At 38.2% G+C, this 15,643-nt stretch overlaps 1 protein-coding gene across 2 annotated transcripts in view; it reads left to right on the top strand.

Moving 5' to 3' along the window:
- The window catches only part of LOC124616795 (CDK5 and ABL1 enzyme substrate 2), a 179,612-nt gene that overhangs the window by 33,262 nt on the left and 130,707 nt on the right, over nucleotides 1–15,643 (top strand). For both annotated transcript variants that reach the window (XM_047145210.1, XM_047145211.1), the window contains exon 3: nucleotides 8,142–8,343. In XM_047145210.1, coding sequence (XP_047001166.1) covers nucleotides 8,142–8,343 — 202 coding nt within the window. The remainder of the gene's footprint in view (nucleotides 1–8,141; nucleotides 8,344–15,643) is intronic.

The raw sequence follows: 15,643 nt of genomic DNA, 5'->3' as shown, positions 1-15,643 counted from the left end.
TGGCATGAGTGATTGTAAACCCATAACTACTCCAATGAAAGTAGGAGTGAAGTTAAATATAAATGACAATGAAAGTAGGAGTGAAGTTAAATATAAATGAGACAGATGTTGAATGTGATAAGAATGTTCCGTATTTAGAAGCAGTAGGGAGTCTGTTATATTTGTCTCAAATGTCATGACCTGACATTGCTTTTGTCACCAACACAGTGAGCAGATATTGCACAGACCCAATAGAAAATCGCTGGAAAGCTGTGAAAAGTTTATTCCGATATCTAAGAGTAACTTCAAACCACAAATTGAAATACCATAGAAAAGGTAATGCAAAACTAGAAGACTACAGTGATTTGGACTGGGGGAATGAATTGGGAGATATGCATTCCACTACTGGTTGCTGCTTTAAATTAATGGAGGACCTCATTTCATGGTACTGTTAAAAGCAGAAAACTGTTGCATCTAACACCACACAGGAAGTATTATGGCTAAGAATCTTAATATGTGAAGCAGAGCCCAATTTAATTGCGGAACCTATAATGATCTTCTGTGACAATAAAGGAGCCATTGACCTAGCCAAAATTGATGTCACCAGTGCTAAGACAAAATGTATTGTAATAAGGCACCATTTTATTTGGGACCACAGAGTGACAGAACATCGCCGTGGACTACCTGCACACACAAGACATATTGGCTGATCTTCTGACAAAACGCTTGGATAAAGAGAAGTTTCAACAGATTGTAGGGCTATTTGGTTTATCTTGTGAAGGCAAACCACGAAATAATGTTCAAAGAGGAGGATGTTGGTATTGTGTGAACAATATGTTTCACGTATGAAATCTAATAGACCTCTCTGGTGCTATTGTACGCTCTAAGTTTTATGTGTGTAATATAGTGTTTCTTGGTTGTTGTGTTCAATGTATTTTACCTGTAAGTGCAAATATAGTTACTGGCACTAAATGTCTCTTTCTCACTATTACTTATTCAACTGTGTCGACTCTAATAGTAAGACATAAAAAAAAGAATATTTATGTGCATGAAACCAGGATAATCTGTGAACTATTAGTGGTTCTTTCAATTTGCTCATAAAATTCGTTATTAAATACAAATTGATTAAGATGATCATATGCTGAAACCATGCTCCAATGTTTTTATAAAAAGGTTTGACTGTCAATATGAGCATTCAGAGTAGCACCTTCTGTCTCATTTACTTGATTAAAATTAGCTGTCATCGAGCAATGTAATGATAGTTTACTGTTAACAAAGTTTACAGATCGATTTTCTACGATTTGCTTGTCTTTTATTAATGTATGTCTTGATTTGTTGCATATCCTCTTAAGATTTTCCTCCTTGACAGCATCAGTGGAACACAATGAATCATTGAAAGATAATTCTGCAGCGAGAACTTCAGTAAGAAACAATACTATATCAGAAGAGAAGATTGAGCTAGAATTGTTAAGCTTAAGAGTTTGTAGTCTGTTTACAAATTTGTATGTGTTGCAGATATAGTGAGCACATTTCTCTGAAAGTGGTGATAAAACTAAGGCTGCATGCTGAGCAATGTATGAGAGAGGGAATATTGGGTACAGGAGAACTGTGCCCTGAATCTTCAAACACCTAAACGTCTGTTGAGGGAGTGAGCAAGATTAAAGGGACCCAGCTGTCTTGTGACTGACAGGGTTGATGGGCTCCTTGTGTAAAATCAAACAGCATGCTGTACAATTTTGCATTGTAGGCCTCACATGACAACAGAACACATACATTGCCTGCATGAATTGGCAGGATAATTTATTACTATCATGGTTTTTTGTAGTGTGGTCCACCCTGCCAAGGAGATAGACATTGTAATCAAGATTTTGCTATATCCCAACAAGTTTCTCATAGTTGGTCTGCTCAGTACTGGGGAAGTGGCTGACAGGCTCACCTCTAGCACTTACGAATGCTGAAATCAGTAAAGTTTTTTGTCTAGCATTTTACTTAGAGCTTTCCATGTAATGTCATCAAAGTCTCTATAAGTCAGATTAATGATGTAGTGTTATGTGAGCATTTCTTACTATAAGACTGGCAAAAGAAAGTCAACTTTGTTTTGTCCAGCTGTAACCATCCATGCACGCAATCAGATGTAGACAACATTAGAGTCCAAAGTGTAGCATTTGCATGTCGGCTGGATGGATTGTTGGTTTGGTGTGCATTCATGTATAATGCTGCATAGTGGTTGAAGAATAGTTGAAGGTGATGTTGCTGCTATTACAGGTTGTTGTGTCTATGATGAAGTAGAAAATATCAGTGGCAGAGCTGGAATAGAAGGTGTTGAACAGAACAACAGTGCACAAATAAGTCTGTTAATCGTTCCAGTGTTATTCTTTCTCAACGTTTTCCTCATGTTATCACATTTTTCATCTTCAGTAACATCATTGTTGAACTTTTAATTGAAATTAAGATGAAAAGACTAATGGTAAAAAGAATGCATTCTTTGATTTCCTGGTAACAGTATCAGTTATGCTAACATCTTCTGCCAGATCCTGGCCCTTCTATATTCAGTATATGACTTTCTGAGCCTTTCCACACCAGTTATTTTGTCACTCTTCTCTGTGGCCTCTTGTGTATTTTTCCTCCATTTTGTGCCATCTCCTCCTGTCATTGCTTTTCACTTTACAAATTGCATAAACATTGAGTAAAGATATATATTATATGGCCAAAATTTCTAGACATCTCACTGAATGCAGTTTCAGGTGTCTGGCTCTACAATGCAAGTATATAATTTTGAGTTACATGTACATCTATACTCCACAAATCACCTTACAGTGTATGGCAGAGTGTACTTTGGGTACCATTATGACTTTCTCCCTTTCATATTCCATTTGCAAATGATGCTCAGGAAGAATCACTGTTGATCAGTCACCATATGGGCTCAAATTTCTCCAATTTCATGCTTGTGGTAGGAAGAAATATGTTGGTTGATTCTTGGTATGTAAGTTTTCAGAATTTTAATGGTTAACTTCATTGTTACACACAATGGCTCTTTTGAAGTGTTTGCCACTGTTTGAGTATCTACTCTGCCTCACAAAAAGGTGAAGCAACCAGAAGTCATGGCCAAATGTCAATATGACTTTGTATATGTACCCCCATTGGTGGATATGTAAATGATGAGAGTTAAAATTTTCATTGACAGGCAGAATGGCCACTGGAGTACTTTGGTGTTCTTCATGTTTAGCATTGTGGCTTAGTAGCATCAGATGTTGAGTGAGCACTGTGAAGTACACTTAGATCTCACATACCCATGATAGACAATGGTATTAACACCTGATAGAGTTTGAAAGATGCCTCATTGTGGCTATTCATTTGTCCGGCTGATCGAATCGTACAGTATTCAGATTCGTGGAGCATTCAGATGTGACACTGGCCCAGTGTTGCACGACATGGGAATGTGAGTCCAATCCAAAGACTGGTTTGATGCAGCTCTTCATGCTGCTCCACCCTGTGTAAGTCTGTTCATCTCTGCGTAACTATTGCTACCTACCTCCATTTAAACCTGCTTACTGTAGTCAAACATTGGTCTCCTGCTACAATTTTTATCCTCCACACATTCCTCCCTTACCCATTTTCTTGATACCTCTGCTGGTGCCCTATCAGCTAACCTGTTCTTTAACGCAAGTTGTTTTTTTTTTTTTTTTTTTCCTCCCCAATTTGATTCAGTACCTCTTTGCTTAATTATTCATCCTGCCCATCCAGTCTTCATCATTCTCCTGGTGCACTACATTTTAACAGCTTCTACTCTCTTCTTGAGACAGGGACAGTGTTGGATAAAGGGAGGAGCAGGCGACCAAGAACATCCGAGAAAAACATCAATCGCGTTTTAAACGTCTTCACTCATTCACCTACGAAGTCCATCTGCACTGCTTCCAAACAGTTGCAACTACCACGTTCAACTGTCCATAAAGTCCTCCACAAGACTTTACAGTTGTTCGCTTACAAAGTGCAACTGTTGCAGACACTTAAGCCAAAACTGACAGAGTTTGCACTCAACATGCTGGAACGCCTTTTGTAGGATGAAGCATTCCTCAAGCGAGTTTGTTTCAGTGATGAGGCAACTTTTCATGTTTCTGGGACATTAATCAGACACAGTGTGAGAATCTGGGGATCTGAACACCCCCATGTGACTAGGGAGCTTCACCAGGATAGTCCAAAAGTGAATGTGAATGTGTAGTGAGGAATCGTGCAACTGAATAATAGGTCCATTTTTCTTCAACGAGTCAATAATTACTGCAGATGTTTACCTTGACCTTCTGTCTGAGCACCACAATTGATTGACTTACAACCAACTATCATTTTCCAGCAAGATGATGCACCAACACATTGGGGACTGATGTTCGCCAGTTCCTTAATGAAACATTTCCAGGCAGATAGATTGGGAGGGATGGGCCAATTCCTTGGCCACCACGTTTGCCAGATATCACTCCCTTGGACTTTTTTTATGGGGGTATGTAAAAGATATCGCATATCAAACACAGATACTGGACATTGCTGACTTGAAGCAAAGGATTCGTAATGTCATTGCCACCATTGATGATGCTATGCTACAGCGAATATGACAAGAAATCGAGTACCGTCTTGATGTGCTTCGTGCAACTAAAGGTACCCATGTAGAGGTCCGTTAAATACTGTCAATAAACTTTTATAAAAACTGATTACTATAAAAAAAGTTGTTAAAATATTTTAACAACTGCCGTTGTAATAAAATTTTTAAGTTGTAAGACAACTTGTATATCTTCTCTACTTTGGCCATCATCTCTTATTTTACTGGCCAAACAGTAAAACTCATCAACTACTTTTAATGTGTCAGGCTAATATAATCCCATTTGCATCATCTGATTAACCTCATTTTCCTTCTTTACATTTTTCATCTTACAAATCTTTCTTCAGAATATTACTCGATCTGTGCAACTGACATTTCAAATCCCTTGCTGTCTAGAACAAGATTACAATGTCATCAGCAGACTTCAACCTCTTGTTTTTTATTCCTGAAGTTTTTGAAATTTAATTAATTTTTATTTATTTTATCTTACGTATGTTTCATAGGACCACATTGAGGACCGAATGTCCATGTTCACGGAACAAGTCCGTACATGAAATAAGATAAAATATGGCAAATCCTAAGAAAAAGACAAGCTGCAAGTATGGTAATATGTGTATCCAAAATATAACACAGGATTAGCATAATTGTTCCAGGAGCCCCCTTACAGAATAGGAGGAGTGAACTACAAGGAAATTCTTCAGTTTGGGCTTATATGTGCAAGGATTACTCTAAGCTCATTGAAAATGCAGCAGCAGAATACTACACACCTTTCTATACAAGCATCAAGGAGGTGCGATCCAAATGCAGATTGGATTTCTGCCTAGTATTAATTGGTTGAAAGCTGCTAGTTCTTGGGCATAAGCTCATATTGCTAACAACAAATGACATAAAGAAAATAAATATTGAGGGGCCAATATCGGAAGAGCTACCTCAGATATAATGTTGCATGTCAGAAGCAAATTAAAATAAGCAAAAGTTTTGGACTCACTTATTGAAGATACTTTTCTAGGGGTAAATATAGCAGCATTCAGTTTTTGATAAAGATCCTAAACATGAGCATTTGTGACAGTTTACCATCTATCTTAACACCTAGAAATTTGAACTGTTCAGACTCACTCGCCATATGCTCGTTCTGTGTAATCAAAATGTCAGTTTTAGGTGAATTGTATGTAAACAATAAAAACTGAGTCTTACTGTGATTAAGCACCATTTTTATTTTCTACAAACCATGACATTATGCCTTGAATTTTAGTATTTGACACATTGCCTGTGTTGCATCCTTCACCACATGGTGCCGCCCCCCCCCCCCCCCCCCCCCCCAACTTAATTGTGATCCAATCGGACACCATCTAACAGCCGTTTCCATTACTGCGGAGAATGATATTTTGCTGTGTTTTCTTCAAGTATTGAGAGGAACTAATTGTGAACTGTTTTTCTTATTCCATAATGATCAAACATCTGCAGTAATATTTTGTGATCCACACTATGAAATGCCTAAGTTAAATCAAAGAAGATGCCTATTGTTTGCAACTTTTTGTTTAATTCTTTCAGTGCCTCAGCAAGAAAAGAGAATACAGCACTTTCAGCTGTTAAGCCTCTTCTGGGACCAAACTGTACATTTGACAGCAAATTATGTGGACTGAAATGACCAGGTGTCTTTCCAAATTTCTCTTTGCTTACCTTTACAACATGCTCAATGAACAGATTGAATAACATTGGGGATAGGCTAGAAATATACTCTAAGAAATGTTATGGTTCTGAATGTTTCAAGTGATTGGTCACCATCCATGTAATCAAACAGTAATAGGCTTATGTGTATATGCACAGTACACTACGTTTCTTTATGCTGAAAGTCAGCTGCCAGTCCCTGGGCCAGGAATCAGTCCTTTGTGGGTTTTCCTGCTTTTCACTACAGTTCGTCTATCATTGTGGCTTCCCTCTGTATGGCAGCATCAGTCATGAACAACCTCATGAATATAATCATTTATGTTTCCTCTTAGAATGACTCAGTAGAGAGATCTAAGTGAATTCATCCATGTATTATTGCATATAGCTCTCAGTTCAAGCATTCCATCAGAGAAATTTCCACTGTAAGCAAAATTATTTTGTAGTTAAAACATCAGAGAAGTTCTAAACCAGGTCATCGATCTGTTGAGCTAAGAAATTAATGTGTAGCAATCCCAGAATTCTAAAGAATATTTTGAGTCAATTATCAGATGTCTTTGCAAGCTGTTTCAATGGACTTCTCTTGCACTCTAGTACAGCAGCCAGTGACAGAACTATCTGTCAAAAGGTGATAGGATTCACTTTTCATAGTTGTGTAGGTGCATAGTAGTCACTGATCAGAAAACTTGTGTGACATTCAGAGTGATGCAAGCAATCCAGCCATTAGTGTCTGTACCAGTGGGAAGAATCTTCAATGTTAATAAATTGCGATTCATAATATGGCACTCAGAGAGACAACTTTAGGGTTGGAGGATAATATTTACCTGAGTGTGCTGTGAGAATAGGGAAATAGCAGGTGATAATGTGACATGGTAGTGTGATATGTGGATTTTTTTTATGTGGGGGCCTTGGCTTTGTTTGATAGTGAAGTGATCATACTTCTCATGCAATGACAGCAGTTTTTAATTAAACCTTTCCATGCATCAGATTGTACATCCCCACCAAACCACGATAGATTTACTGGACTGGCTTACTCAAAGCCACATCTGCATGTTCATGAAACATCTCAAGGATGTATTAACACGTCAGTCATATGCCAAATCAATTCACTGTAAAACCCAGCAATAGCTGTTTATTATTCTCCAGGGAGAACTGTAATAAACTCTGGTGTCATTGTATAAGAACATAATGGGTAGCCTTTCTTGAACATTTAGAGGTGTGATAGTTGTAATATCAGCAAAATACTGTTATTCATGTGAACTAAGTACCAGATCACATACATTGCGTACTCATTTACATTTTGTCTGTGACTGCTCTTTATTGCAGTGCTGTTTTTTCCATAAGCCATTGGTTTTATCCTTGTCTTCCTCACTATGTCATCGTGTACCCCCTATGTAGTTTTTATTCTCTTTTTAATGTCTTTTTCTGATTTTGGAAAAGAGTAATTTGAAATGAAATGTAATTTATCTGTATTATGTATTCTGTAAGTAGATTTCTCTTTCAGAGCTGTATTACTACCTATGGCTTCAGAATATTGAGACCTTTGATGGTCGGTTTGCTCTGTTAATGCCAAATTGATTTACTTAATTTATGTTTTCTTGCAGAATAGATGAAAGTAAGAGAATTCACTCTTTTCATAGTTTCAATGTTAAGTATTACATTGTACTACTCAACTTAAGACTGGTTGAATATAAAACCATTGTTGCTTTATGATTGTTTTTGTGTAGATGCTAGGTGCTAGACACATCACAATCTCAACAATGAAGTAAGTTAACATGAAGATCATTTAGTAGCTGTGTTGACTTCTTAGTTTTAAAACATCTTATTTGTGGCTGATATAGTAGTGGATTTTAAACAAATTGCAACTTGGAGATATATTACTTTATTAACTATTTCATTGCATTTCAAGGAGCTGGAATAAGGCAGAAATACCCAAGCAATACAATTCCAGAGGTTATACAGCCATTACCATGTAAAGAGGTTAGATTCACAAGGCCTGGAAAGGAACTTATTTTTAGAGAAGATAATAGACTGGTGTTGGTGTCATCAAAGAGAGTGCCATTTCTGATATTTTCTTCAATTCCTTACAACAGGGGACTTCGTTCAGGAAGGTTGGTTAGAACATTGTGTAACTTACAATTGTCAACTAGATCTTTTTAAGTCATTTTTCATTTCTTAATTCCTGTGCACACCGCTGCAGTTGTGAAAATGAATAATTAATATACTAAAAATATCAGTTTCTTTCATTTTAATATGTATAATTTTTGCTTTTTGTTTTAATGTCTCATTTGCTTTTAGAAAGAAGATTGAATAAATGCTACAAACTAGGCACAGTATTGTATAAATACACACTTCAGTATTTTCATAGCAAATGTTTTTACAACAGTATTTAATACAAGTATTTAAAAAAACTCTGGTCAAGTTAATCATATTCTACATGTGTTGCTACACACACAATTTTAGCCTCATTATATGACCACCATTGTTCGCTGCACGGAGTGGCCGCGCGGTTTGAGGCGCCATGACACGGATTGCACAGCCCCTCCCGCCAGAGGTTGAGTCCTCCCTTGGGTATGGTGTGTGTGTGTTGTTCTTAGTATAAGTTAGTTTAAGTAGTGTTTAAGTTTAGGGACTGATGACCTCAGCAATTTGATCCTTAGACACACACACACACACACACACACACACACAGACACACACACACCATTGTTCTCTGATTTTTAGAAGGTGCAGTACTAATTGATACCTGATGTTGCCTTATTACTTGTGCCTCATCTCCTCCTCCTTTCCAAAAACTTCCAGTCTCTTCAATTGCCATTTGTAATTGCTGGTATTTGTATCTTCAGTTTTAGAATGATGAATGATGCATCACAGCAAGAAGTTATTTATTTTTAGCAGGTTGCACAGAGTTAAGTTTGATCTCTTTGACAGGACTTGGACTGTTACCGATCACAGCAAAAACTATAAACGCAACGGGAAACTGTATTTATTAATTTTGCTACCATGATGGGAGCCACTACAAGTAATCTAAATGACATTTTACCACACTGGTAATTATTAGATGAAGTAGTACATCCTTTTATTTTGTTTTCATTATTACTGTTTAGTTTCAACTTGAAAAACTTGCTTGCACAGAAAGGAAAATTCATTCCAGTCCCTCTGATTGCAGTCTTTGTAAATCCCCTACTTTGGTATCATGTGAATCCTGCAGCATCGTAATAACTTCAAATAAATTGCCCACTTGCATCACTTCATTAGCATCAGCAGCCTTAGCTACTTTACATTCTGTAACAGTCTCCACTAGTGCACTCATCCTACTGTCTTAGGTTTTTAAGTATCAGATTCTTTTTTCATTCTGTTGCATCTGATTTCATCACAAGAAAAACTTCTCCCTTGTAAACATTTTCTACATTACCAGAAAAATCAGCTACATCTTTATCTGAATCAATATTAACTTCACCAATAATGTATTCATTGCATCTACATCATCGTTATCAGAAATATAGTCAGCAGCAATATCGACACAAAAGTTAGCATCCCACATACAAGAAACATTTCTTACTTATGAAACCATAGAATTTGATCTACAGCGATTGGCACATTACTCCCTGCTGCATTCACTTTCTCACATTCATTCATATTATTTGACTGCTACAAATATTCAGCTTCCATTCAATCTTATACATTCACTTCAGTTACTTTCTGTCTCCATCTTTAGACTGTTTTCGATGTCAATTTCTCTTTTACACAAAATATTTCCCGTTAGCCCCAGATGCTTTTCCTAACTTCAGGTTCTTGGTCTTTTATACTTGGTTTAATTTCACCTAATTGGCTGTTCATTTTCTCTAAAGCTTGCAATATTAAATTTTGCTACTTCCCATGAGATGTTTGAAGCCATTCCTCTGCTCTGCCACTGCTGTTGCTGCCACATTGTGACCAGTGCTGCCACTTGCTGCAGTTCCCGCTTTCGGTGCAAACGGCTACTGCTCATTGTGTTTCACACTTCCTGGCATGGGCTGCTGCTGCTGCTGCTTTGTAGCATCAAATGATTATGCTGGCAGTTGATCCTCACCAAGTGCTCCATGGCTTCCAGTGTCCTATGATGCCACTTCCTAAATCATTTAAGTACACATGACCCATTCTGAGTACTACTGAGTGTTTGGAATCCCCACCAGATCAGATTAAAGGAAAACATTGAAGCAGCTCAGAAGAAGGCTGCTAGATTTGTTAGTGGTAGGTTCAGTCAGCATGCAAGTATTGCGGAGATGCTTCCTGAACTGAAACGGAAATCCCTGGTGGCAAGATTATGTCCTTTCTGTGGAACACTATTGCAGAAGTTTAGAGAACCTGCTTTTGAACTTGACTTCACTGCAATGATACAGTAACCAGTATTCATTTCTCATAAGGACCCCAAAGATAAGAGAAATTACGGCTTGTACAGAGGCATATAGACAGTCATTTCTCCCTCACTCTATTTGCAAGTGGAACAAAACGGAAATCACCAGCAGTGGCACAAGCTATGGAGGTATTTCTTTGTATGAAATATGTATGTATTTGGATTAAATATCATGATTCTGTTAATTATTATTTCTGACCTTAAAAGCTTTTTGCCCCAAAGATCAGAATAACCAGGTGCATTTCTTTGTCATTGCAGACTCCCTTACCTCTGCATCTTCTTCTGTGTGGGTAGCTAATGTTTTTCCAATTCTAGAGCTCTGCTAAATGATCTTAAACTGTCTTCCTGAACACTTATATACTGACTTTCGTTTACACCCAGGAAACACTTTGTAACAATTTGTGCTAACTCTGTATGACGTGACATGAATGACGGATCTCTCAAATCTTAATGATGGATCTCTCAAATCTTAATGATAGTTCAGCTTCTTCTTTCGTTCCTGTCATGTCATGTTGATTGTCATGGTACTCATAGCTCAATGGCATGTGGAGCATGTGCAACATGGGACAAAGCGGCATGGAATAAACCAACCAAATCAGCAGGTACCATGAAGTGTATAAAGTGGCTATTGTTGCCCTACCTTGCAGGAATACTGCATCCATCTCCACCAGATTTCATGCATTAATTAAAAGGAACCAACAGCATATAAGTCTAAACTCACAATTCAAACTAAAAACCATTTTTGAGGTGTTACTCATCATTCGTATGTATTATAGACATTGTGCTATGCATCACTTCACCAAAGTGATATGTTACATCAATACCTCTCTTCTTAGATGAATTTTGTCCTCACAGTTATTGAACCACAGTGATAGTGTTAAGTACAATTTGGAATTCACACCATTTAAAATTGTATGTAATCAACCTCTGTCATAAAATCATCTTTTTGAACTTTAGAAACTAAAAAGAAAAAAAATCACATTGCTTTCACATTAATCATTATTACATATAATTTCATTGTGTAACTTTCATCATGTTTCTAACCTAGAATCACTGTACTCAAAGTTTTTTAAGCATAAGTATAAAGTAGTTGCATTTTTAACATGAACTGGAATTCATAAAGTGAGTGAGAGTTATCGCATGTTCAGATTATAAATTCGTTTTACATCATTATCAGTACTTAACAGTCACAGACTAGCCAGTAAGAGAACTGGCTATCTAGTTGCAGCTCTAGTTACAATTAACAGCTCTTCCATTACATGTAATGAATATTAATTGCTGAGTGGTACTCATTGTACATTCAGTAATTACAAATTTCTGTTACCCATTTACATTGTTTGCACTTCATCTGGAAGTTACTGGTATATGTACTATGTCTCTAAAGTAATGCAGACAAGTAGGTCAATTTACTACTTACTCTAACTTAACATCTCCTAGTAGATTCCATATACACTCAACAATAAAATGTAACCAATCACAAAAAAGGTATAAATATCCCTTGTACAAATGTCTTAACCAACCAGATTTCTACTAATCAATAGAAATGTATGCCGAAATTCAGGAAGATATACTACCTGTCCACAATGTTATTGCACTTGGCCTCACATGGCCATTATTGGAAACACACGGTGACATTATGTCAACAAGTACATTGGTGACTAAGGAAAACACTCGCACTGTGAATGATTTCAGAACAGTGCTTCAGCATGTTCCCTTGAAATATCATGAACAAAACTCACAGTAAGCCAACTGAAGTGCCCTCATTCCCAGGTACAATTTTACTTGCATACTGTATTATATTCATCTACTTTTTATTAGCTGTATTAAGAACAGTCCTCAAAACTCACACTTGCATCCTTACTAATCGTTTATTAAATTTGTGTAAACAGTATATTACAGAACTCAGATAGGTTCATCTACTCCCCACCCTCCCACCCCTGCCACCGCCGCCGCCAGGTGGCTCACAACTCTTTTGAGAGAACATGCTTGGCTAGCACGGGGCCCCAGCCTTTGCTGTACTACTTGCCCTTCTGTGCTGTATCCCTGTAGTTGGACTATCCCTTTCCCCCTCTGTTTTTCTATTGGATGGTCTTTCTGGTGCAGTCCCTGTTTGGACATAATTTAGGACCTCACTTTTCCAGCACTCTCTACAGCTTTTCATTAACAAATACAGGGTCCACATGATTGGATTTTGAAACTACAAAATTCCTGGGGCTCATGCTCGATAGGAAACTTTCTTGTTTCTCCCACAAGTCTTACCTGGTCACCCACTGTATGCAGTCCCTCAGTGTCCTCAGTGGTACTTTGTGGGGAGCAGATCAGACTACCCTCTACCCTCCTCCGTTTGTGCCGAACCCTTGTCCATTCGAAACTAGACTATGGGTATTTTGTTTATGCATCTGCATGTCCTTCCATCTTAAGCCGTCTCAATACAATCCACCTTCGTGGCACCCGTTTGGCCACTGGCGCCTTTGACACTAGCACGGTTGAGAGACTGTATGCAGAAGCTGCCTAACTACCATTGTCATACCGATGTGATATTCTCCTCAACAGATATGGATGCTGCTTGTCTGCCATGCCTGGTATAATGTTACCTCTCTCATCCAGGGAACAAATATTAAATATCATCAATTATTTTATATCAAATTATGACACGTGTTTAAAAACCTGTGTGGTCTTCCTGGTTTCAATAGTGGACCACAAGTCCCCGTCAGTCTGTTCACTCTATTAACAGAGCATAAGAGACTTAAATATTTCACAAGAGAAGGTAACTTCACAGTACGAATACGAAATAATTTAATTACCTTACCTTGAATACTCGTTGTTGATTGCTCGTTGTCTAGGGGTAACTTCTGGATTTTTGCTGTAATTTTTAGTACAATGGGTCCTTGGGTTTGTAATATGCTACGTAAGAACTGATACTGTTTAAAGCTTTCCATATTATATACTTTCGTAATATCTTCATAACAATCAGTATTTCACCAGTATAAGCTTTTCCAACATAAGTCGTCTCAAAATGTTCATCAACATGACCTTTCTCAAAATCGACCATTTCTCACGACTTCTCAAGACTCACTGTCTCTTAGACTCACCAAAACACGACTGTCCCTTAGCCTCACTCAGCAAAACTGTTTCTGCATTAACAATCAAAGACCTTAAAAAGTACACAGGTTTGCCAACATGAATTGAGCATAGATATTTTATACATCACACATATACACTTATGAAAACAGTACGAAAATTGAATAGAGTTCTCAAATAGTTCTCCAGCAATACATAATATGATCGTCCTGCAAATTATTAGTTTTTATAATAATATATTAATATTCAAGTTCACTGTAATTTTATATTAATATAATTGTTCCTTCATGTCTATTCACGGCACTGCATAGCTCGCCAGCCAATGGTATCGATAGTTTCAGTAGTCAGTTACATTACACTGGCCACCCATCCTATGCCTCCTTCTTCAATGACTTCTTTGACTGCCAGTATGGGGCATGTCCCTCTTCCCTGTATCCTCCTAGAGTTTGCTTTCGACTATTGCTCTGACAGCTTAAATTCATGCTACCTGCCACTTGCCACTTTTCCAATGGGTGTGAAACCTTCACCACCATGGCTTTGTGTAGCGGCCCGTGTTCACCTTGTTCTTCATTCGCTTCCTAAGGACACTTCTTCAGACTCGCTCTATTGCCGTAAGTTTCACAACTTTCGCACAGAACTTCGCGGTAGTACCTTTGTGTACACTAATGGCTCTTGGATTCACCATGGTGTCAGGTGTGCCTTCGTCATTGGCATCGACGATTTTCGTTATCGGCTTTCAGAACATTGCTCAGTATTTACACCGGAGCTCTTCACCTTGTATCAGGCCACACAGTATATCCGGTGATACAGTCCTTTCAATTGTGCCAATTGCTCTAACTCTCTCTGTCCCCTTCAGAGCCTTTGTGTGCTGTACACAATCCATCCCATATTGCAAAGGGTCCAGGGAAACTTTCACTTGCTCACTCTTGATGGAGCCACTGTGATATTTATGTGGGTCACTGGTTACATTGATCTGACTGGAAACAAAGCTGCTGATGCTACTGCCAAGGCTGCAATCCTCATACCTCGGCCCATAGTTCTTCCATTCCCTCCGATGATCTCTGTGTTGCCACCTGTCAGCAGATGGTGTTACTTTGGCATCACCACTGGTCTTCCCTTTAAGAGAGCAAGCTCCAGGGAATTAAACCTGTCTCAGCAGCTTGGCTGACCTCATCTCGGTCCTCTCGGTACGAGAAGATCATTTTAGCTAGGTTGCATATTGAGCACTGTCGTTTTAGCCATCACCATTTGTTAAGTGGTGCTCCACCACTTTGTACTCATTGTCATCAACCTTTGACAGTTCACAATTTTCTGACTGGATTCTCTTTAACTGCTTATGTTCTAATTTATGTTTGACATCTGAGTCATTGGCCAATTTAGAGAATGACGTGCGGGCTGTCAACCATGTTTTACTTTTTATCCATCATAGCAATATGGTGAAGGACATTTAATCTTTGTTTCAGGACCTCCGTTGTCTCTATGGCATATTTTATGGACCTCTCTCCAAGAGAGAGTCCCTGTTTTTAGCTGTCTTTGCTTCGGTCGATTGGACTTAACGGGTAGTCACTTTTAACTCCTTTTTCATCTTGGTGTTCTATAGTTCTGACAAGAACGTATGTGACCTTAGTTGTTTTTGCACCCTAAAACAAAGCAAATTGTTGGGTTTGACCTGCCAAAACATTTTGAAAATTTTTAGAAGTGCAGATCATGCAGGGCAGGTCACCCAATATTGTATGTGTTCCACCTTTGTGCCTTTCCACCTTAACACTCTTTCTTTACAGCAGGGTAGTTCACCCAAAACCCAGCGGGGTTTTTATCAACTGCCTGCATGGTGGTAGCCCCTGGACCATGCAGTGATCACACTGTTGGTACATGAGCTGAAACCTGCCAATGAATGCCAAGGAGTATGTGCCCATTGTGACTGGGGCACAGGG

The sequence above is a fragment of the Schistocerca americana genome, chromosome 5 (assembly GCF_021461395.2).
Source record: "Schistocerca americana isolate TAMUIC-IGC-003095 chromosome 5, iqSchAmer2.1, whole genome shotgun sequence".
Taxonomy (NCBI): domain Eukaryota; kingdom Metazoa; phylum Arthropoda; class Insecta; order Orthoptera; family Acrididae; genus Schistocerca; species Schistocerca americana.
This window is presented reverse-complemented; position numbering and strand designations above follow the sequence as displayed.